Source organism: Podarcis gaigeae (genome assembly GCF_964106915.1).
Source record: "Podarcis gaigeae genome assembly, chromosome: 14".
In the NCBI taxonomy this organism is placed as follows: domain Eukaryota; kingdom Metazoa; phylum Chordata; class Lepidosauria; order Squamata; family Lacertidae; genus Podarcis; species Podarcis gaigeae.
In genome coordinates this window covers 22,203,573-22,227,236 of record NC_139690.1, presented here as the reverse complement: position 1 = coordinate 22,227,236, position 23,664 = coordinate 22,203,573, and the positions used below count along the sequence as shown (strand labels likewise).

At 40.8% G+C, this 23,664-nt stretch overlaps 3 protein-coding genes across 13 annotated transcripts in view; 1 reads left to right on the top strand and 2 right to left on the bottom strand.

The window, feature by feature from the left end:
* Nucleotides 1–2,255, bottom strand: part of LOC310831918 (protein FAM169B-like) — a 53,032-nt gene extending 50,777 nt beyond the window's left edge. For all 6 annotated transcript variants that reach the window (XR_014558043.1, XR_014558044.1, XR_014558045.1 and 3 more), the window contains exon 1: nt 2,113–2,255. Coding sequence is in view for 2 of the 6 variants with exons in the window: in XM_083713227.1 (XP_083569353.1) it covers nt 2,113–2,173 (61 nt within the window). In the remaining 4 variants the exon portion in view is untranslated. The remainder of the gene's footprint in view (nt 1–2,112) is intronic.
* Nucleotides 1,526–14,328, top strand: PGPEP1L (pyroglutamyl-peptidase I like). Of its 6 annotated transcripts, XM_083713296.1 has the most exons (7): nt 2,621–3,090; nt 4,276–4,429; nt 8,335–8,387; nt 11,326–11,442; nt 12,200–12,429; nt 13,166–13,365; nt 13,810–14,328. In XM_083713296.1, exons 2-6 carry the CDS (start codon nt 4,396–4,398, stop codon nt 13,332–13,334), a joined length of 603 nt encoding a protein of 200 aa, XP_083569422.1. In that variant the 5' UTR covers nt 2,621–3,090; nt 4,276–4,395; the 3' UTR covers nt 13,335–13,365; nt 13,810–14,328. The 6 variants fall into 6 exon arrangements, with proteins under 6 accessions (XP_083569425.1, XP_083569424.1, XP_083569422.1 ...); XM_083713299.1 differs by lacking the exons at nt 2,621–3,090; nt 13,810–14,328 and adding an exon at nt 1,526–1,540 and having other exon boundaries at nt 13,166–13,446; XM_083713298.1 differs by lacking the exons at nt 2,621–3,090; nt 13,810–14,328 and adding an exon at nt 2,224–2,324 and having other exon boundaries at nt 13,166–13,446.
* Nucleotides 14,000–23,664, bottom strand: part of IGF1R (insulin like growth factor 1 receptor) — a 179,120-nt gene continuing 169,455 nt past the window's right edge. Inside the window, exon 21 of the mRNA XM_083713065.1 lies at nt 14,000–23,560. Coding sequence (XP_083569191.1) covers nt 23,194–23,560 — 367 coding nt within the window. The 3' untranslated portion in view covers nt 14,000–23,193. The remainder of the gene's footprint in view (nt 23,561–23,664) is intronic.

Sequence of the window (23,664 nt, the reverse complement as noted above, 5' to 3'; positions counted from 1 at the left end):
CGCTTCCAGAGGGTGATGCTTGGAGAGTGCTCTTTGGCCCCATAGAGCCTTCAGTGTGGGGTTACTCAGCATTCAATTTTATCCCCTACGTCAGTGGTTGTCAACCAGTGTGCTGTGGCACCCTGGGGTGACTAGAGGGACATTCAGGGGAGCCCTGGGTGCCATCATTTCATTAACTTGCAGCCCCCTCCAAAAATCCTCCCCAGCTTCTGTAATTAACAGTTCCTTAGTTTTACAGAGAGGGCTTGAGAAATGCAAGAAAACAGCAAAGTAGCTTGATGGGGTGTCTGCCTGGATGTGTTAGTGTTTTTGAAAATAACCCTGAAAGTGGGGGGTATCTTTCATTTTTCTCTCTCCTTCTACCGTCAACACCCTCCCCCTTCTTCTCTACCTCTCCCCCCAGGCAACCCCCTCCTCCTTAACAGGGAGATTATTATGCTTATTACTAATTACCCACTCTTCACCTTAAGATCTCAGGGCAGGTTATAACAGTTTAAAACAAATTACAGTCACTAAAAATAAGGCAGGATACCTCAGTCAGTAGACCATGAGACGCTTATAAACTTTGGGTTGTAGGTTTAAGCCCCACTTTGGACAAAAGATTCATGCACTGCAGGTGGTTAGATAAATGACCCTCCCCTCATGGTCCCTTACAACTACAATTCTGTGATTCTACGATATACACCTCAAGTGTCAAAAGCCAGGGTAAAGAGGTCATCAGCATTCACTGAAAGTGGTATAGGTGCCAGGCATCTGTGGGGAGAGTTCCAGACCTTAGGGGCTGCCACAGAGAATGTCCTGTTCCAGACAATCACCAACTGAGACTCTGAGGGCAGAGTAACTACCAAGAGGGCACCCCCTGCTGATCTTAGCACCCAAGAGGCTCTGTAGGAGAGTCTTTCAAATATTTGGGGTCTAAGTTGGGTGTTGAGCTGCAATGTGAGCACTTTCAGTTGGGCCAAGAAATGAACTGGCAACCAGATTACACAATGTGGCTGTTTACTGAGCATTCAATCCAATTTGTTTGCAGGGAGGTTATATGAAGCAACTGTTATCTCACTATTTCCAATGCATTTCCCCCCATCACCTTCCTTACCCCACAAAGTCCTGGAAGGGTACCCAATTCACTTTGATTGCAAAATCTGAATTTGTGGTTAGAGAACTGAAAGCCATCCACAAATAGCAGTTTGGAAGTAGCCCCAATGCTAATGGGCCAAAACTTAAAATGGGATCCAGTGGTCTATGAAGGACATTTTGTATCTATGGGGTCAAAAACTGCTGGAAGGAGGATCTAGAAGATTCCTACTATAATAGGAGAACATCCAGAGCATTAATACTTCTGTGGGTCACAAAACCTTAAAGAGAAAAGGACTAAGGCCTAGGAGACCAGGGTTCAAAGACTAACTCTGCTACGGTGCCGAAAAGGTGGCCTTTAGCCAGTCGCTGCCTCTCAGTCTAACCTGCACCACAGAATTGTGAAGATAAAATGAAGAGTAGGTGAACTATGTACATCACACCTAGTTTCCTTGGAGGAAAAAATGTTGTAATAAACTATTGCATATATTGACTAAAAATGAGGGAGGGACCCCATTGCCCCGCCTGCCCTGAGGTAAAGATTCTCACATCATAAAATGCTACACTTTGGTGAAGGGAGGTAAGAAATTAGGGACTTTCAGTATTTACAAGCCGAGAAGCTGGCGGCGGGGTTGGGGAGGAGGCAGGATTTCTGTGCGTGAAACAAAAACATATATCTTCACGCAGAGAACCCTGGGAATTGTAGTTTGTTAAGGGGGCTAGGCACGTAGCTTTCCGGTGTGGGTAAACTACAGTCCCCATGGTTCTTTGCGGAGGAGGGATGGCGTGTTTTCAACCTACGGTTCGGCACGCAGTTGCGGTCTTGATTTCTCAAACGCGAGAGGGGAATGCGCTGTGCTTTTAGTCGCTGCCCTTGTTGCTGTAATCGGATTAAAATATGCACACAACGAAACACACACACACAACTCTCAAAAAATCAAAACACGAAAAGAAAAACACCCCTTTCCCGAAGCTGAAAGCCGTGTGAGAATGAAGCCCCGAGAGAAGCGAGAGCCAGCGCTTCGCAGTCCCTCTTACCCGCACGGCCTGAGGCGGCGCTTCCCGCCCGCTTCTGAGGGGCCACCGCAGCCGCCATCATCACTTCCTCCGGGGCGGCTCTAAAGCCTCCCTGCTGCTCCTCCTCCGTCGGCCCTCAGAGCCGCCCATCGACAGTCTCTCTCCCTCATGGCTTTTCCGTTCACACCCACTTCGGCCGTCGAAATCTCAGTCAGCTCACGGAGTGCGTATAGGTTGCCTTAGCGTTTTCGGCGGGAAGCGGGGGAAATAGCCTACCGTGAGGCAATTGGTATTCTCCACATATCCTCTCAAAAAACAATTGCGACAAATCTACCGGCTCTTGGATGGGAAGCCGTGTTTATTCCCCACAAAATGCCCTCCTGCCAAAGAAATCTATTCGTATTTGACTTTTAATTCAAGGCCTCCTCCCCCCGCCAAAAAAACCCACTTAAAAATAAATACACATGACAAATACATACAGGTGTGCATGTATTCACCACAAAATAGCCTCCAGTGAGACAAAACGATGGGGTTTTTTTGTGGGGTGGTGGTGGTATCCTTATACAGTATTGTGGCAAAGAAACACAAACCACAGAGTAAAAGCTTACAGCTAAAACAGATTTAAAGTCGTGGGGAAATATAATAATGGGAAGATACTTAAAATCAGCCTTGGCCTGAAACGACAGCAAAGTAGGTCCTAGGCAAGACTTTCTGGGGAAGACATCCCACAACTAGGGTGCCACCACTGAAAAGGCTCCTGCAGTTCCCTCAGAGGAGGATATTTGGACGCCAAGATCTCAAGGTTCACATGTAGAATAAGATAGTATTTCTGGTGCCCTGCTCCCAAGGGCTTTAAAAAATCAAAATCAGCGCCTTGAGTGGAGCTTAGAAATGAACTTGGATCTAGTGAAGATGGCAAAAAAAAAAATCACCTGGTCCCATCTAGCAGTCTCGAAGCCATATCCCAAACGAACTGCAGTTTCTGGAACGTTTTCAAAGGTAGTTGCACATGCAACACATTGTAGTGTCCAAGCTCATAAAAATGTATGATTTAATAGCTGCAGTGTCCACAGCAATGTAGGAACTCTACTAGCATGCACTCCAACTGTCCATATTTTAGCCTTCTTGGGGGGGGGGGAATATGGCTTTAAACTTTGGTGGCTTTAAAAACAGATTAGACAAATTCATGGAGAATGAGGCTATCATCCATAGCTACTAACCACATTGTTTATGCTCTACCCCCAATGTCAGAGGCAGTAAGGCTTCTCAGTGAGAGTTGCTAGGTACTGCATTCAGGTATTGATTGTGGGCATCCCATCAACATCTGGTTGGCCACTGTAAGAAAAGGATGCTGAACTGGATGGGCTGATACAGCAGGGCTCTTCTTATGCTCTTTAAAAAAAATTAGCATGCACTTTGTACAATAGCTTCTAGTCCCCTATACACCAAATAGGAGTGATTAGCATAGATACTATGGTTTCAAATTAAGCCAGATGCAACGAGACCCATTTAAAAAGGACGAGGCTGAATTTTAGGTCCATTGAAAAAGCTCTGCTAATGTTTAGCCAAAATCAGCTTCATTGGATTCGCAACCATTGGTTCTAATCCTATAGTAGTTATAGATGCTTCAGTTTAAAATGGAAAATGGTTTTTATACCATATTTTTATGTGTCTTTGTGGTTTTTAACTGTGATTTAAATTAGTGTTATTTTATGATGACAGTATGCCACCCTGATCTCCAAAGAAGAGGGGCATGAAAGAGCCTCAGAGAGGCTGTTTATATTGTAAGCCACTTTGTCAAGACTATTTGCCTGGAAAAGCAAGATATAGAGACATAAATAAACAAAAGATAACTAAAATTGCTTCTACAGAGCACTGGCTTTTATAGTGGACTATAAAAGCCCAAATTTATAAGTAATAGGTAGACTTATTTTATTAATTCAGCATCACTATGCCACAGAGACATACAAAAATATAAGTGATTGGATTATTTCTAATCAGGTTAGATTTGAAATCAATAGCTAAGATTATGTAGTTAAGTCATTCAGCATAGTTGAAAGGGGAGAAAGCATAAGGATCTTTGTAACCATCAATATTCCAGGGCTTGTGTAATTAAAATTATCCCACATCATGTGAAACCAGAACAGTCCCAGTTTGGTGAAGTGTTTTTCCACTGACCAATAGGAAGATGGACATTTTGGAACAGATGGTAAAAGAATATAATAAGGTCAGCTGTGATCAAGCATGATACCAGTGAAGAGTGAGCTGGTTATTGGTGTCCGGAACGTAAAGGATTTAAATTAAATGGACATCAATTCTGACACGGTGGTTGTCACGGGTAAGGCTCAATTTTTTTAGTCCTCTTTTAGCCATGCATGGAATGTGCATACACTGGTCTGCTCTTTGTCATAAACAACTCCAAAGGCACACACAGACACACAAACAACTAGCAACTGGACATACCAACATTTCCAAATGGAAAATAGCTCACTGCTGCAACTTGCTAAAAAAGATCAGATGGTATGTCAGTGGGGTAAAAGAAAATGCATGCTATCCTTTATCCAAGAAAGCTTGCCGTTCGTTATTCCTGTCACTTCCGAAAATATCTGTTGATATCTTTTCCTGTGCGGGCTATTTAGCCTCTAGGGTAAAACTAGAAAAGTGTTGCCTAAAAAGAGCTATAGAGCAAGACTGCTTCCCAGTTCCACATCAAGGTCCAAAATTAGAGCCAACACATGTCAAATTTCAACTTCTCAGTTTCAAAACAAGGAGATAAAAATCAGAGGAAATAACACACACTGTTTTATTACCCCAACACTATAATATATAAACAGTGTGTTGAAATAGCATTCCGGAACATCCAAGTCCCTGGAGCCAATTTTGGATAATTTCTTTTCAGTTATAGTTAATGCTGAATCACCAGTGAAGATGCAATCAGTTAAGAGAGAGAGACTGAGCTTTAAAAGGTTGAAACTCTCCTGGAATGCCACTGCACACTCTTGCTCACTGTTACGCCACTAGCTGCTCTAAAGGCAATCATTACGTATAGGCTTGACATGTGAGTTGCTGGATAGTTTTCCACTGTAGGCCATCTGAGGACACAGGACTGAGAATGAAGTGGCGTCAAAGAGAATCTGAATCTAGCCATTTTCAGTTAGCACACAATTTAAGATTATTTTTGTGTTTCTTAAAATAGCTCCCAGGCAGCCTAGGCAGAAACATTTCAGACGCTCCATAGTTTTAGGTGACTTGGATGAGGAAGTGGGAATGACGAAACTACTTAAGCTTTCTGTAGAATTGTGGAACTGTGGAGTTGGAAGGGATCCCAAGGGTTATCTAGTCCAACCCCCTGTGTTGCCGTAATCTGAACAAAATTATACATATCCATTTTTAATGTCCATATGAGGGAAATAGATTTATTTGGCCACCCGAAATGTCATAAAATCGTATGCAAACATCAGACTAGATGTTTAAAAAACATATAGGGAAGAGAATATAAGAACATAAGAAGAACGCTGCTGGATCAGGCCAAAGGCCCATCGAGTCTAGCATCCTGCTACCACAGTAGCCAGATTTATACCTATGGAAGCATGCAAAGCAGGGCATGAATGCAACAACCCTCTTCCCAGTTGTGATTCCTAGCAACTAGTACAGTGGTACCTTGGTTCTCAAACTTAATCCGTTCCGGCAGTCCGATCAACTCTCGAAACCATTTGGAAACCAAGGCGCAGATTCTGATTGGATGCAGGAGCTTCCTGCACTCAAGTGGAAGCCGCGTCAGACATTCGGCTTCCGAAAAACGTTCGCAAACCGGAACACTTACTTCCGGGTTTGCAGCATTTGGGAGCCGATTTGTTCAACAACTAATGTGTTCGAGAACCAAGGTACCACTGTATTCAGATACACACTCCTTCTGAAGGTAGAGGTAGGACACCATCATGGCTAGCAGTCATCAATAGGCTTAACTTGCATGAAAAGAAAAGGCTGCTGGTGTTTTTTAAGCCATCCATGTTTGATTCTGGTAAGTTTTAAGATGGAAGATTCTGGGGAAACTCAAAAGCTTGCATGCTATTTTATAAACCAGAAAAGTCCAATATGGACTTTGGGGTCTTTCTTATAGGCTAAGACAACTACCTTTGCTCTTTGAGATCACCTTCTTCTCCTTTTCCTTAACTACAATAACCAGCAACAAATTAAAATCCAGAACAGCAGCCATGCAGAAGGGGGTGGTATCAGCAGGTCTGGAGAGCCCCAAGGTCTGCACATGGAAATGGCCCCCCAATGAAACCTAAAAGGGGGGAGGGCAAACAGCCCAATCAGTATGCTCATTGGGCACGGAATGGCACTGCTGGCTGGCTAAAACCCTAAACAGGAGAACATCACACTGCAGCATTATGTTTTATGTCCCATATCTTTCTGTTAAATGTGCAGGTGCAGTTTAGAGGTACTGCAGTGTCATCAATAAATGCCTCAGTCACTTTTTCACCTGCTTGAAACAAAATTGTTGGCACCATTTCTGGTTTTAGTAGCCAATATTATTCAGTCAATATGATCCCTGTGTTGGTTTCGACACTCCAATATTTGAAGAGCTCATAATGAAGTCACTTCTTTTAATACAACAGCTAAACCCTCGGCAGAGGTTTCTTATAGCCACAGTTGCAGGCTGCACATTTCACTCAGCTAGCTCATAACTTGATGTTGTACAACTCTGGTGAGCCCCCCATTTCTTTTACTGAAAAAGCAGTGAAGCAGATACAGAACCATATCTCTGTTTTTCCTCTCAAACGTTTCATCTGTTCCCTGTGTTATACCTGGTAAAATATTGTACTTGATGTTCCAAGTTCAAATTCCTGATCAATCCTAAAACTCACTAGGCATCTTTGGCCCTTTTCTCATTTTTTGCCTAACCCAAATCACAGAGCTGTTGAGAAACCGGAATATGATAACTTCAACCATACTATCCTGCGTTACTGAATATAAGGGGTGGGGCACCAATATGTTTTTCTGTATAGAAAGATATACTGATATTCCCTCTCTGTGGCAAAAACTCTTGGGCAGAAGATAATGTGTGTAATGTAGGAAGGCACGAAAAATTGTCAGCTTGTTAGTTTAAAAAGAATCTCAAAACTGGAACAAAATTTGCATTTGAGTTTTTAAGGAGCCTTATAGTTCTGAAGCAAGCAGCACACTTTGTCTTTAGATGATGGATTTATGTATCATACCCGAAGAGACACCATCTTAGGTTTCTTCCCTGATAGAGCCAGAATGCATTTTAAGATGTTACTTGTGAACTGTAGTTTTTATAAGAACTTGCATTAAAACTAGCATTATTTCAAAAGCTGCTGCATAATTGATAATGGTTCTATGATTCTGTTGCAACTCTAATTTTATTGGGCAAGGGAAGGGGAACCTGTGGCCCTTCAGATACTGCTGGATTTTTAACTCCCATCAGCCTTACTGTGAATGGTCAGCAGCCAGGAATCTGGGAGTTGTTGTCCTTCAACATCTGAAGGAGCACAGGTTCTGCATCCCTGGAGTAGAAGGGGCAAAATCCTTCCACTAGTTCAGTACAAAATTAAGCCCATAGCTAAATGTACTATCCTGCATAAATGTAAAGTGGGGAGGTCTCCTAATGTGGATCAATGAGTGAAATACCTTTTAGATCTTTGCAGTTCATGAACAAAGAGTCTACATTAAAAGGATAAATTTCACATTTCGTACACATCTATGTGGATTGTGGAGTAGAGGATAGATCTCTTCCCCTTATACTACTTACACCTCTGTATCTCTTTATTCATCCATCCGTTCCAGCTCTTCATGAATTCATGCTCGTGGGGAGGCTTACAACATAAAATCTAACAACAAAACACAGCAACTATTAAAATACAGCAACTAAAACATGCTTTCAGATACAAAGTCTTTTTCAGAGCAGAATTATTAACTGTATTTTTTTAATTTGCTATGAAAAATATTACAGGAATATTACCAGAAAAAATAGCAAAAAAAAAAAAAGTTTATTGATTCAGCTATGTGTTAATTGTAAATAGTTAAATTTGTGTGACATAGAACTTGAACACATGCCTGTTTGTCATTGAGAAGCTGAGATAAGGGAACCTTTTACTGTAAAAATCTCAAGAACCATTCAATAAACAACTCACAGCAGAAGTTAGCCAAGGGAACAAATCGTGACAAGATCAGGAATTTATGAATTTTAAGGTTTTAATTATACTTATTTGCTTTCAGGCTTTGGTCCTTTTCAACAGCATCTTGTTAACTCTAGCTGGGAAGCAGCAAAGGTAAGAATGCCCTTTATGTTGAAGTACAAAAAGGAACAATATTCCGGTGTAGCTTTGTGTTTCTCTTGCGTTCAAAGGTAGGGTATTTTTCACTACCTGGAATTATTTATTTGTAATCAAAACATAAGCAAAAACTGATGAAATTTTAAGTGGGGAAATTATAGTATTAATAAAGCATTATGTTCTTTGTGTTCTGGATAGGAAATTTATTGTATACCCAGTGAAATTTTGAACCCAAATCACTGAACCAGAACTTCCTTACTAAATTGTCAATATTTCAAACAATCCAGGAGATCAAGCAATCCAGGAGATCTAAAACTACTTAGGATTTAAATATCTGAAAGATTGCCTACTTCCCTACAGATGCTCTTGGGTGTTAAGATCAGTAGAGAGGACCCTCTTCGTACTTCCAGGTGACAACCAAGAATGGTGCATTCTTTGTAGCAGCCCATAAACTGTGGCATTTCCTCCCCATAGAGAAAGCCTAGCTTCATTACCGTATGTGGTTGTTTCTCATATGTTGAAGACACTTCTATTTAACCTGGCTTTTGACACTTGAGATATTTATTTTAGGATCCACCCTATTCTCTTGATTATAATTTCTTCTAACTGATTTTAATATTGTATTTTAAATTGTTGTAATGCACTCTGGTATGAAGGGTGGGTAAGAAATCTAATAAATTAATAATTATTATTTATCCTAGCCCTAGCTTGCTCTGTGCCTGAAACCACAAGAATAATCACTTAATAGCTCGACACATTGTTTTCTGGTAGTGTTTGGCCCCTATTTTAGAGTACGGTATACTATCTTGGAGGAAAATTAAGTGCCATTTATTTGCAAATTAGTGCAGTCTAAAGCCAAAATAAACTAATGAAATAGAGCATTTCTTTGAAGACTATTTTTGGTTTCTTGCAGTGCTGAAAAATGACATAAGATAAGTGAAAGCTGTATATCATTAAACATGCCAAAGCCCTGCAGTAGAAGACACATTAAAGTCTCTTTCCTCTTTGGTTGCAAAAATTACTTTTGAGTGTAGCTGAAGATGCTGGTTTATTCAGGCTTGAAAAACAATTCGATAGGTTCAGATTCCACAAATAATAGGTTTTTTTTGCACACACACCAGCCCTAACCTCTTCTCTCTTTATATTGATGGCATCCCTATTTGTCCCAAGCAAACCGAGATTTCTATGCCTGCTAAAAGAGCTATGTTCTGCATGTTTTGGAGATGGGAGAACCCTGTAGAACATGGGTAGGCAAACGAAGGCCCCTGGACAGTCCAGGAATCAGCATGTTTTTATATGAGTAAAATTTGTGCTTTTATTTAAAATGCATCTCTGGGTTATTTGTGGGGCATAGGAATTTGTTCATTCCCCCCCAAAAAAACCATAGTCCTGCCCCCCACAAGGTCTGAGGGACAGTGGACTGGCCCCCTGCTGAAAAAGTTTGCTGACCCCTGCTGCAGAAGCATTAAAGTTGTTTATAGTTTACAAATTCCTTTCTGTCCTCAGCTTTTGATCAAATAACCTTTCTTCTTGCTTACCATGGGCAGCAAACAGTAGTAGTAGCTTTCCAATCTATTATTTGGCCTCGGTTTCTTGCATGGAAAAGGGGGGGGGGAGAGGTTACATGCGGCCATCTGACCCTGGCCTAACCAGTCACAGAAGAGTGTCTCATTAAACACAGAGAAATTCAAATGTGTGTGAGAAAATAAAATGCTAATTGTAAGCTGGCATGGATCTACTTTTGGAAAAACAGGCAAACAATGCTGCATTCTTATGCAAGATGATGCAAGAGCCTCTCCAAGACCATTCGTGCCACAGGAAAAACACAGCTGGCTGTGTTCTCCTAATGTGTTTACTTCGCCTGCAAGAATTGTTTGCTTGTTTATGTCAAACAGTTTATTGAGCACAGCTAATCAATGTTTCCGCTGACAAGGAAATTGTAACAGTTTACTCAGGAAGCCAACCTTCAAGAACAAGCTTGCCCCATTCACACTAGTACCAGGGCAATCTTAAGTCTGCGGCTCCTTCTGTGCCACCTTGGATTCTGTACAATAAATGAAACACTGGGACCTTCCAACTTGAAAAGGAAGATAGAGATTCTTCCAAACAAGGACAGGTCCCTAGGGAGTGCGTTATGAGACATACATTTAATCATCAAAACAGCAAGTAGTTGGGGGGCCAGGGCCAACAGAGCATGGAGAAGAGTTTTAGTAGCTAGTACACAGGAAAGGCAGATTGTGGAAACATGGAAGATTACATGGCAGCAGCTTCCCCATAGGGCAAGGTTGAGGAGCCTGTGGCCCTCCATAAGTTTTTGGAATCCAACTCCCATCAGTCCCAGCCAGCGATGACCCTCCAAGACCACCTGGAGGACCATACGTTTGGCCAACAGGGTGGCCAACACCTAGCCACCCCCTTAAATAGGCTCGGGGTGGGCTGCTCACAGCCCCCAAGCCCCTGGCTCTGATTGGCTGAGTGTACACTGTACGTCCTTATCCGAGGGCCCGATACGGCCGGAGGTTGGCAGTGCCAGCTGTTTCCTCCCCTGGCTGTGCCAGAAGATGGCAGCCTCCCTGGAGCCACTGCAGCCATGCCATGCGACAACGGCTGCTCACCCGCAGTCCCAGGTGAGTGGTTATTTTCTCTGTTACGCATTTGGAATTCCTAAACATTGCATTGGTAACTTATACAAACATGGTTATGTCTACCTTCAAAAGTTGAGAACAGCTCTGCTCTATCAGACAAGGCTCTTATATGTTTAAAAAGGAAGGATGATGAGTTCATGGTTGCTTAGGCCATCTCCTTCTTCTGCATGCTGATCAGCCATGACTAAGAAATGGGGTTTAGGAGAAGTTGGGCCACAAAGTTTAGCTGTACAGCTTCCTCTGAAACATCAAATATTTTAACACAACATAAGTTGTTCACTCCAACACAGGAACTGGCCAGAGTTGGTCTTGGAAGTGATGTAGACCTACACATCATGGAACTGCCAGTGGCTTACAAAAAAGCAAGAGAGATTGTCTGTCAAGCATGGGCAACCCTTCAGCCCCAAGTAAGTGAAAATACTACTAGAGGACTCAATTTAAAATTAAGCTTTAGATTCTCAAAATATTTTGTGTAATCTTCAGAAGATTCATTATTATTATTTTTTACAAACTGCTGGGATTAATCTTTAAAGCCCTAAACATATTGGGACCAGGTTATCTTACAGCAGGGACGAGGAATCTGTGACTCTTCAGATGGTATTGGACTCTTAACTCACATCAGTCCCAGCCAGCATGGCCAACAGGAAGAAGTAATGGGAGTTATAGTTCAACAACTGGAGGGCTCTCCATTCCTGCCTTCAGAACCATTTTCACACATATACCTGCACCCCCTTTAGCAGACATGCAGTGTTCTGCCTTCTTGCTGGTAGCCACCCCCCCCCCCCTTTTACTCAACTTCCTTCTGATTAATTTACATCTCATCTTTTCAGCAACAGGGCTTTTCTTCACTGCTGCCCTTCAGGAGTGTTAATTACTTGTTTTTCTCATAGTAATTGTATATCTATCTGATGTCCTTAATGCATCTGATATCATGCATGTTACTTTGTGAGGGCCTGGCCCTAAAAAGTAACATACAAATAGTTTGAATGAATAAATAGACCAAAAAAACCATGACTTTCTCCCCAACACAGTGGAAACATATATTTCCAGGGACAAGGTTCTCTATCGCAAGCCTGTATTTCACACAAGGCCAGGGCACAGATTCATTATATACTGTATATCAGAACTTATTTCCTATCTTCTCTCTTGTGGGGCAACCTACAGGTTATGATTCATATTGGCCTGGTTTCTACTTCTAAAGCAATCATCATTCTGGAGCAGTGTGGGAAGAACAAAGGCTATAAAGAAAAGGATGCTTGTGGATTTTGTCCAGAAAAAGGTTATTGTGTCTTAGAAGGCCCAGAAAGAATAGACTCTACAATTAATTTGAAGTGTGTCTGGAAAAACGTTCAGGTGGAAGGGATGGATGTAATTTTTTCCAGAGATGCAGGAAGGTAAATTACTTGCTGTATTGAGAAACCATGTCAGTTGTGGGAGACATGATTCAACTAGGAAATATTCCCAAAAGTCAAACACATCAAAATTTGGAAAGATCTGAGAAAACAGTATCTTTTGTGTATACTGGCCAATACTTAATGGAACATGATCTAAACTCTTAGGACCCCAAGTTAACCACAAGGTGGATCTGATGCTTTTTCTCAAGTTAGCACCTTGGTCCATGCATGCAGAGAACCTGCTTCTTGAAGCTTCTCCATTAGTCTCAAAGTTGGGATCAAACCTAAATGCACAGGGGCGGGTAACGTGTGGCCCTCCAGATGTTACTGGACTTTCCATTATCCCCAGCCAGAATGGCCAATGGCCAGGATTGACTAGAATCTCAGTCCAGCAACATCTGGAGGGCCAAAGGTTCTCCATCCACGATGTAGGGAATCTTTTACTGAATGAGATTTGGCACTTCTGTGCCTTAACGCATCACTGAATTTGGATTACTGTGATTATAATACTATTTTTATAATGCAAATTTTCTGGTGCTAGATAAAGGACAGCTGTGCAGATATTCTTGAAACTGTTTGCTGTACTGAGATGCTTTTAAGCAGTTCGCAACCTTACCTCTTCTGATGCGTTGTCTGAAAGCTAGTCCTCAATACCAAGTTGGAGTTAACTGTTAAAAGTATATAATTAAGCATACATATTGTGTAGTTTTAGGTATACCTTTCCTCCATGCTGCAGGTACGTTTGTGATTACATCTATTATACCTCTCTTTACTATGGTAATGGAAGAGCAGTGTTTATCCATGTACCTCCACTATCCCAATGGGTGACAGCAGAACTTCTTGGAAGAGCCCTGCAGACTGTTATCTTAGAGATCTTAAAGCAATGTAAACAAGGGATAATGTAAAACCAAAAACCCTACGCACACAAGTTACAAGGTATGTTCATTTTCATCTGACTTTATGAAAAATGTAATACCATCAGTCATACCTATTAAAAAAATAACCAATGCAATCCAATGTTCTCTGTGTGTGCAAACTTGTGCCTTCGTGATTCAATGCACACACTGCTTACACTCAGGGATGAAATGTAAAAATACTTGGGGACAAAGGAGCTGCATGTGTACATTGGAGGGATGGCCCTCCAGATGTTGTTGGGACTACAACTCCCATCATCCCTCACCATTGGCCAAGCTGGCTTGTGCTGATAGGAGCTGGCTTTCCATTCCACCCGTAACTGTATTGAACAATACACCATGCACATATTAAGTGGCTATGGAAAACCATAGAAACATAAAGTAAAGCTGAACCCCCCACCCCTTGCAAATAAATAAATCTTTCTGTAATTCTGGTTCTGTTGAGGAAAATCTTGAATTTTAAAAGATGCGTTACTGCAGATACTTTTGTTAAGAAGAATTATCCAAAGGGTGGACAACGCTCCCCTCCCAAAGAAACGAAGTAGCTTTAATAGAAATTCATCATCATCATTTAGAGCACATCTTGTTAGAAGAGGCTACATTTTTTAAAAAGTATCTTGTATTCTGAATAAAAGGCAATACACAGTACGCAAAAATGCATACAGAATTCTTTTTATTTAACTTAATTATGTAGTACTGTAACTACTAGAAAAAAAGCAGAGTAAGAGAAACTAAAGGAGCCTTAGCTTCAGCCATTCAAAATAGACAAAAGGTTCTTTTTTTCATAATGTAAAGAATCCAGAATATATCGCAACAGGAATAAATTCTTACAACAGAATATACAAAAACATTTTGAATTTTTTTCATCTACTGATTCATTTTAATATAAACACAGGAATTTCTTTAGGAATAATTTATACATAGCAAGTCTTTATGTAATAAATTGGCCATGTTATTACTGTTTTATTTTATTTTTTATTATTTTTTTTAAAAAAACTTTATATTTTAAACAAGGTAACTTGGAAAATGTTGTTTGCAAATGCATTCAGTTCCATAGCACTTTCTAGTTTCTGTGTTTTTTTCCAACTTTTTTGTTCCAGAGGTAGAACAACTCTGGCCAGTCCTTTCTTCTCAAACCTCACTGGTTTAGAAAACAGAAAAAAATATATTAAAAAAGGCAACAGAACTACCCAGAACCCTTCGGGTAAAGAGGAGAAGGAGCTGTTTTAATTTGGGTACAGAAATTGGATCTTCGGTATTCTTGTTTAAATAATTAGAATAATAAATAGGGACCTTTGATGGTCATTTAAAACAAAGATTTAACGTTGCTAAATATCTACATAAATTGTACAGGCTGCATATGAAGCCACCTTTTCTTTGAATAGAAGTGATAAGGAATCTGTAAACGTAAGTTGTCTTTCTTTCAGTGATAAGTATTGAAAGTGGCTTTTCACCACGATATCATACTATGCAGTCAAATCCTTCAATCAACCTAGGCAATAATAAAGCAGTTACTTAAATAATGCAAACAATAATTCCAATCCCAAACACGTTTACTTGGAGATGCATTTACCCTGGATTTCAGTGTAATTTACTTCCAAAGAAGCGTACTGAGGATTGTAGCTAAAGACTGCGTAGCAGCAACAATGGTTCTGTTTCCTTAACCAATGAGGTTTTATCCCAACCTGCACCCATACAGTATAAGTGAAATGACCAGTTGAAGATGATCCCACCCATCCAGAGGGCTCTGGAAGACCAGGTGACTGAAGATACAGAACATATTCTGGGTTTACTGTGTATTTGGGGCAACAAATGAACCATGATTTAAGAGTTGGTACAGGATCCTTTTTTGGCATATTGTAAAGCTAACTAGTAAAACCAGTATTCTAAAAAGGAAAGGAAAGGAAAAGAAAACCTTAGACATACATCCACACACACTGAAAAGTGCCCTTAAATTATTTTAGGCATTTATAAACTACAAACATTTCTATAAAAATCATTCTATGTACTTATAAAATGCAATGAAATATGTAATAAGGGTTTTGTTTTGTAAACCAGAGCTTTGTCAACTGACTACCCGTAATCTACTGGACTTAAGAGCCCTATTGAAAATGCTAATGGATTGCTAGTCAACAGAAAGGATACAAAAGTAAAAGATGACAACCACACACAAGTACACACCCATTCCACATGCACATCTAATGAAAGCCATCTGGAACTTGTGCAACACTTATTTATGATCAGGTGGCCCAGTCCAGCAATCCCTTCCAATTGCTCTAGTACGTGTGTACAGCACATGCGCTACTCCAGCAAGGACTTCCCCATTTACTTCAGCGGAGTAGCCTTCCATTAAGGTGAACAGGGAAGCCAGGTGTGCAGAACTCCATGTGCACACGGAGAGCTGGATCAGGGTAAACTTGTTATCATGAGTAATAAAGTTCTACATAGTGTACTTGACTCCACAGCAAAGACACTGAGACAGGAATTCAATTATGCAAGGTCAAATTAATTAGTTGGATGTTGTCATGCTTTGTAAACTATGCTGAACTTCGGGCAAACTGTGCCTTTGTAGATCAGTATCTTTGCCCCATACCTGTATTTCACAGTGTCTTGCATATTTTCTGCCTTCAGTTTGGATAGACCTCCTTATAGTTCTTTTAAAAAAGCTATTAAAAAGAAATGTTAAGTGCCTTGACTCAGAACCAGTTGGTCTTCCAAACTGAGATGATAGCCAGCAACTTCTAGAATACAACCCCATTGGTTCTGTATCTTCAGCACCCGCAGGGGGAAAAAAGGGTTTAACCTATACATAACCATTGAGTTGGCACATATATATGGACATGCTCTCTTGTTATTTCTGTTTGTGCCAACATTTTTTTTCCTTTTAATTATGCTTAAAAGAGTGGGGTCGCAGTATATAGAGTTCATTGCTGGGCTATGCAACTATGGCAGGAGCCCCAATAGATCCACTCATTGTTATCCAGTGATGGAGTACACCATTGAAAAAACAAAATTAAAAGAGCATAACGAGAATGCATTACTGACTACTGGAATGGATTTTTTTTAAAAAATAGAACTACATAGAACATTATATCAACAGCAGGAGTGTCATTCATACAGCCATGGATTGTAGTAAACAACCCACAGCAGGTTCCCAGAGATCTAAAAAGCAGTTCCATCTCGTGACTAGTCTTGAGGCTGAGCATTTCTTTTATTTTCTGTATCAACAGTAGCATCAGCGTTAAACTGAAAGAATCTTAACATCTCTTCTCTCAAGGAGGAGAAATTAATTGGAAATTAGCCCCACCTCATGCTCTGCTTTTGGTGTCTAGTTCTTTTCATAACAAGGTTTACATCTGATTTAATAGTAACCAAGCATGCAACACTTCTGTGTTGATACAAAATTCCTTCCTCTGAAACCAAACCACCTCCAGCACATCACTAAAAGAACTCAGTGACAGACACATATGAATCACATTTTGGGGGTGGGGGTGGGGGTGGGTACTACATCAAATGGAGGTGTCATGAAATGAAAATCTGGGGCTAATTATAAGATCAGAAGTTAACAAGTCACCATTTCTGGACGGCATACGTGCTGTTCTTTGAAAACTCCAAATGAGAAATTGTTGCTCTTAAAAATTTGCATGTTGCTTCAATACAAACTGGCCTCTATACTGGAGGATTAGAAAGTAGTCAAATCCCAACAATTATATTTTTTTAAGTGAGCCAAGAGGACCTGGAAGAAGACAGGCCCATTCACCAAACATCCATCGCAGTAAAATTGGCATAATGTACAGAAGACAGAATTATTAAACAGAAGCAGCAAATTGGCTTCTGCAAATTGAAATCCTGCCTCATCAACATTTTAGAATTCTTTGAGAGATTCAAAAAACAGGTAGATCAGGATAATCCAATAGATATTATATTTCTCTGACTTCTAAAAAATATTTTGCCAAAATCCTTCATCAGAGACTCCTGGATCAATTTAGCATTTATGGAATAAAAGGGCAACTCCTCCTATGGATTACTAAGATTAAAGAACAGGAGGCAGAAATGAAGAATAATGGGGAAACCTCTCAATGGGGAATATAAACAGTGAAGTCCCAACAGGATCTGTATTGGGACTGATGCTTTTTAATTTATTAAAGATAGTGAACACTCATGCTGACCATGAAAAGCTCCAAAGAAGAACATGGGGAATGAAATTGTGTAATGCACAATGGACCAAAAAATAACCCTAACTTTACACATACATGTTTGATGGGATCTGAACCATCAAGTTGTTTCCAAGAATACATACTGGAGGTTGTGATGGCTATTAATGTGCAGTGGCAATGAAATAAGCCAATTAGGTATTGTTTGGAAATTTATTGAAAATAACATTACAAATAACCTAATCAATTGGTGCAAAGTCACTTGAAATGATGGGTATGATTCTGCTCACTACATCTCAACAAGCTGGAAAAGGTGTGACCATGGGGTTGGAACATTTTCCCAGAAAGGAAAAACTAAGAAGTTCAGCGCCGTTAAAATTTAGCATATAAAACATTAAGGGGGGGGGGGCAGATAGTAGAGTTTTTTTTTCAAAAAAAGAATGCACAAGGGAGAAAAAACGGGTTACAGAAAGTTCTTCTCATTGACACTGGATCTCTGGGTCACCCAATGGTAGAAGGTTCAGGACACATGAAAGAAAACACAGAACTTGCTGCTACAAGATACAAGGATAGCCACTGGTTTATATGGATTTAAAAAGGAGGCTCCATGGAGGACGAGAGGCCATAACAATGGCTGATGGCCATGTAAGTTAAATGGAACATCTGGATCCAGATGCAACAACCCTCTTGCAGGAGGATATAAACTAGAAGGGCTGCAGCCTTCGTACCTGGCTTGTTGACTGCTTAGAAACATCTAGCTGGCCACTGTGGAAAAATGGATGCTAAGACTGGTTGGATCCTTGGTCTGATCCATCAAGGTTATTCTTATGTTCTGATCAAAATACATAACGGACCTGGTAGTTCAGCTTTCTTTTTTTCCTTCAATGAAGACAATCTGTGTTGGTAAGTCACATCTGGTGACTGAAGGAGCCAAGATCTCCTGTGTTTACTATTAAGAACACGAGTAGATTTTTCTTATTTTACAACGTTAATCCAAACATTTTTAATTCAAGCCCATCAAGATCTAAAATCAGTTCTCCATCCCGTGCAAGACAACAGTCTTGCTGAAAACCCCAGCCTCATGCCCAATATGAAGCCAACATTAATTCTGTTTGACATGCATAAACAACCGTATGGGAAAAGCCAGGAATATTATATGATCTGGGACACATACATGTACACACGCACGCAAATCCCAATACAAAGGACTGTGGAAACCAAAATGGAATTATTATAAATGTTGTGAGTGCAGAATGCAATGGTAGAGTCGAGGTGGTTTGGTCCAGATGGGCTGACTTATCACATGGGCCCACTTGCTTAGTCACATGACTGCCTTACCCTTGAATGCTTCTGAAATGTGTTTTTTAGATGGGCACTACATTGTTAGTGTTCTCTCCTAATATTTCAAAACCACCTACATACAATAAAAAATAATAATAACTTGGACAGTTTTAAACAAAACCCTCTTAGCCAGCTGAAAGGACTGAGTGAGGATCCCCACGGTTGTGGAGATTTAATATGTGCAAGAGAACAGAGGCCACCACCACCACCACAAAGGATCACCAAGAAGAAAAGGGCAAAACCAAGAGATTAAGCCAGGGGAAGCCCGGCACATCTGGCATTCCAGATTCCTTCCCACCTCCCACTCATCCCAGGGTCAAGCGCAGGAACTAGATAGTCATGCTCTCTCAAGGCGACAACTGAAGTGTGTAACCATGGGCCATGTATCTAAGAGGCTCCATAATTCCAAAAAATAGTCAACTAACACAATCATGTGCCACAAGCCATACCTGCAGGAACAACTTCCAGAATCAGGTACGCAGAATAAAAAAGGATTAAGCCGTGACAAATCTGACGACGGGATGGTCAGAACCCACACCTAAAGCAGAGTTTTGGAGGTGTGGGGAAAAGGATTTCAAGATGATCAGCACATTCAATCTGCACAGAATGAAACATTCCTCAGTGCTCCTGTTAAACAAAAGCAGCTCCCACTCCTCTCCACCAAAGTTCCTAAAGTGTACATTGAGTGGGTTCTTGGTTTGAGGACAGCACATTTCACTGTTTGTTTTAGCCAAAGAATGGAACCTACCACACTTCATCATTATTATGTAGGTACCACTTTGCTCCAACAGTCTTTTTTGTGAGTGCTTGGGGCATCTGAAAGACATGCATCTGCTTGGACTCTTTATCCGTACAAAGCAGAGCAACCATCCAAATTCAGTACACAATTGGTGCATGATAAATGTATTAACAGTTGTCATTTTCTTAAACCCCAGAGAGCCACTAGTTCTCAGACAGGATGACCTGGGTCTGTTGTGCTTCACTATGCCATTCTTTTCGAGGACATGGGCATATTCCACTGAGGTTTCCCCCCTGCCCATCCATTTCAACAGGTTTTAAGAGCAGCTATTGATTTCAGCTCAAATGACTTCTGGCAATGATTTTCAACTCTCAACACAGCATCAAGTGAAAGCATAAACGGTGTTTTTAAAACAGCAGCTACAAATGTTTTTAGGTGACCTTTTTGATTTGGTAGTGACCTCTCCTCTCCAAAACCTGGAGTATGTGGTTTGTACAATGAATGAGGTTACCGGTATATCAACAGTATACTGTTGGCTGCTGAGAGATGTATATTTATATATTTATATATATATATACACACACAAAAATAAGAGTGAGGTAGATAAATGTTTGAAAAAATAAGAAAAAATAAAAAACTGTCCCCTTGTCATAACTCAAAAACCCTTATCTCAGTATTTAAAATTTATTATGGGGCGTCTCTACAGTGATTTAAACTGATAGCACAAAAATAAATAAAAAAATCCTACATAGAATACCTTTTTTTCCTTTTTTTCTTTTTTATAAAGGGGGGATATAGCTAACTATGGGATAGGTGAAAAAGAAAATAATGGGACTGAAGCTACACAAATGAGGGGAGGGGAAGCACTACAAACATATCATTATCTCCAGTCACATCTAGCAATTATATTTTAATTCTTTGTTCTCAGTCAAACACCCCCTCCCGCCCAAAATGAAATATTTCAACATTTCCATCCCAGAACAACCCTTCTTTTTTTGCTGTCAGACTTTGGTTGGATCAGTGCTAATACAGAACTTCCATGCAGTTAAGTACAGGTGAATTAACGAGTGTTAAGGCACCTTGATTTTGCAAACTGCAGGCTCCCTGTTCCTCTACAGAACATATGCAACTCAGCTAACAAATTACTCCTCGCTTTGTTTGGGGAGTTTGGTCTGAACTTATGCGGATATTCATAGCTGCCGCAAGGGAACCACTGGCTCACATACAAACAGTGGTCCCAAACGCTCAAGACCTCTTGCGGCTTGCCTCCATTTTTAACCACCCACCATTTCCTGCAAGCTGGAACTATCAGCAATCCTTGTTTTTCGCCACCAGAGCCTACTTTGTCAAAAAGAAAAGAAAGAAAAACAAACACAGAGGTTTTGTGACCTTGTACAAAGTTGCCAGCGCTGAGAACTAAAAGAGACGTGCTGTTCGTAGGATGAAAGGGTTAAAAACCAATCAATCCCTTGTTTTCTTAAATGACCCCCAAATCTGGTATTGGCAGCTCAACAGCTGTTGCACCCAACATTTAAAATACATATGCATGTACTTTTTTTTTTATGCGTGTGGTTGTTTGACAGAGACAACCAAAAACAAAACAAAGGCAAAAGGAAAATGGGGGCGAGGCTATCAATACACCAATATGAATATGAACACTGAATAAGAATGTACTAAATAGTTAACTTGTTTTCCTGACCTGAGCTTGCATCATACCTTGCACTGTAACAGACATGGGTGCTGTATTACGGGCAAAGGGCGAGGAAAAGGAGGAGACTGTTAAAAAAAGGGGGAGGAGGATATGTATTCAGGCAGGATGCAGAAGTCACGCTACCAGAAATATATCTCCCCCCACCCAGGCCTGCCCAAACAGCCTATAGATACTGTTAAAATAACTAACAGAAAAGGGGAGGAATAGAGAGATTTGAGAGAGAGGAAGACAGGGGGGAGGAAACAGAAACGTATTTATAAAAGGCATTAACAGTTGATGGCAAATCATGTTTCAGGTATCACGTCTTGGGAAAGCGGGGGGTTGGCGAAAAAGAGAAGTTACACATTATAGTACAAAGCATTTAGAAACTTTTTTGGGAATGGGGAGGGAGGGGTTGGCAAGAGGGGAAAAAAGGGGGTAGACCTGAAGATTTCTCATAATTAAATCCACAAAGATAAAGAACAAAAAAAATAGCAGCTTTTTTTTTCTGTACAGACATATAGATGAGCATCTGAACTGTAAAAAAGTTATAAAAGTGACACAAAAAGACAATGTGTATGCAAATGATCCATGGTCTAACATAGAACTGCAAGACCCTTTGAAGTCTTAATAACAGAGAGAAAAAAGGTCAACAAAGTGTTGGATGCTTGAATCCGTTTAATTGGCTATTCTTCTCCATTTTGTGTGTGTGTGTTTCTCTTAAGTATTTCCCCGCAAGCCTGCCACGGAAGAGCAGGAACAACTCATGGAAATTCCTTCTTTTTTCTGTCTATTTCCTTCTTGTAGTGCTGTTGAATTTTTGCACAAAATTCATCTCCGCCCCATCCCCCCAGATTTGGCTAACCAGTGCCAGTTTTGTCCAGAATTCATATAAGGGGAGGTAATTTATTTCACCTCTACCCTCTCCTTTAGGTTCTCAACTGCATTAAAAAAAAAAAATCAGGCTTTTTGTCCAGTCAAAAAAAAAAATCTAGACAATCTGATCTTTCTTTTTTTTTTTAAATAATGCCAGTGTATGATTGGAGTGTATTGGTCTGCGTTTCATTTTAAGGGACCATGTGATTATTTCGCCCCCTCGATGCCTACCCAAAAACAAACACCCCTAAAAGAAAGTTCGTTTTGTGTGGGGTTTTTGGCAAAATTTGGCAGCGTTGAAAACAGTTTACAAGCTTGGACAAATAATGGCCTTTCTTTTTATCTCTAAGGTGATCCTAAAAAGACTAAGGAATAATATTAAAAATCCAGTCCTTCCCCCGCCCCCCTTTAAATCCTGCTTTGCTTTTGTAACAACCTAAAGTGTTCAGCAGGTGCTTGCGAAGGGAGACAGAGAGAGACAGAGAGAGAGAGAAGGAGGGAGGGGGAGAGAGAGAGAGAGAAAGGGAGAGAGTGTGTGTGTGTGTGTGTGTGCCTCTGCTGGCCTGCCATTTTTCTTTTGATGTGATTCTTTTAAAAAAAAAGAAAAGTGCCGTACAGTTGAACTTCACGCAGATATGTTTCCCATTATGAAGCAGAAAGGAAGGAAAGAAAGGGGGATGCACACATCAGATTCTCAAGTTTTCATTTGCTATTGTTACTGTCAAAAGAGTTTCAGAAGGCTGAGTGTGTGCCCCACATTCAGAGTTTTGTTTTTTGCTTTGAAACAATCTTCTGCTTGCATATTGAAAAAAAGAAAAGAAAAAAGAGAGAGAGAAATGCTATTTCGTCTTTTAAACTGAAGAGAGGATTCTCCTGTGTGCAGCTATGACAGTTCTGAAGATCCACTGAGGTACAGTAGGCTTTTGAATATATTGTTATTTTTCTTGCTTGCTTTGCTTGCTCTCTCTCTCCCCCGCCCCTCTCCCGATGCTTGTGCAGATGCACGATTTCGCGACGACGACAAAAACAACAACACCTGGTTCTGAAAGGTCAGCAGGCCGAAGACTGAGGCAAAGGCAAGGCTCGCTCATTCTTGCGCCCCCCGTTCATGTGCGCGTACGGCTGCCTCTCCTCAAAGCTGGCCCGCAGGACCACCACGCCGGGGCCGTTCTCAGCTTTATGTCCTGAGTGTTTGTCAGAAGGTTGGAGGGTTGAGGAAGGATCCAAAGGAATGCTCTCCATGTTCTCTGTCTCTAAGTCAAGCTCCTCCGTGTCGGGCGGCTTGTTCTCGTCGCTGTAGAAGAAGGAGACCTCTTTGAAGGCTGGGTCCAGTTCGTCCTTTATGCTCCCGATGATCTCCAGGAAGGAGGGTCTCATCTTGGGATTGTACTGCCAGCACATGCGCATCAGTTCAAAACTGGAAAGAGGAGAGGAAAACACACGGGCGTGAAACCACCAATGTAGTTTTGCAGCGCTGAGTATCTATTCATTTATAAATGTGTCTCTATGCCGCCACATTGC

What these genes read in the sequence shown, in the direction of transcription:
- PGPEP1L (XM_083713296.1), top strand. Translation starts at nt 4,396, where the DNA reads ATGGACATCAATTCTGACACGGTGGTTGTCACGG. An exon ending in CTAGCTGGGAAGCAGCAAAG is followed by an intron (nt 8,388 to 11,325) that starts GTAAGAATGCCC and finishes ACTCCAACACAG; the next exon opens with GAACTGGCCAGAGTTGGTCT. An exon ending in TTTTCCAGAGATGCAGGAAG is followed by an intron (nt 12,430 to 13,165) that starts GTAAATTACTTG and finishes TCCATGCTGCAG; the next exon opens with GTACGTTTGTGATTACATCT.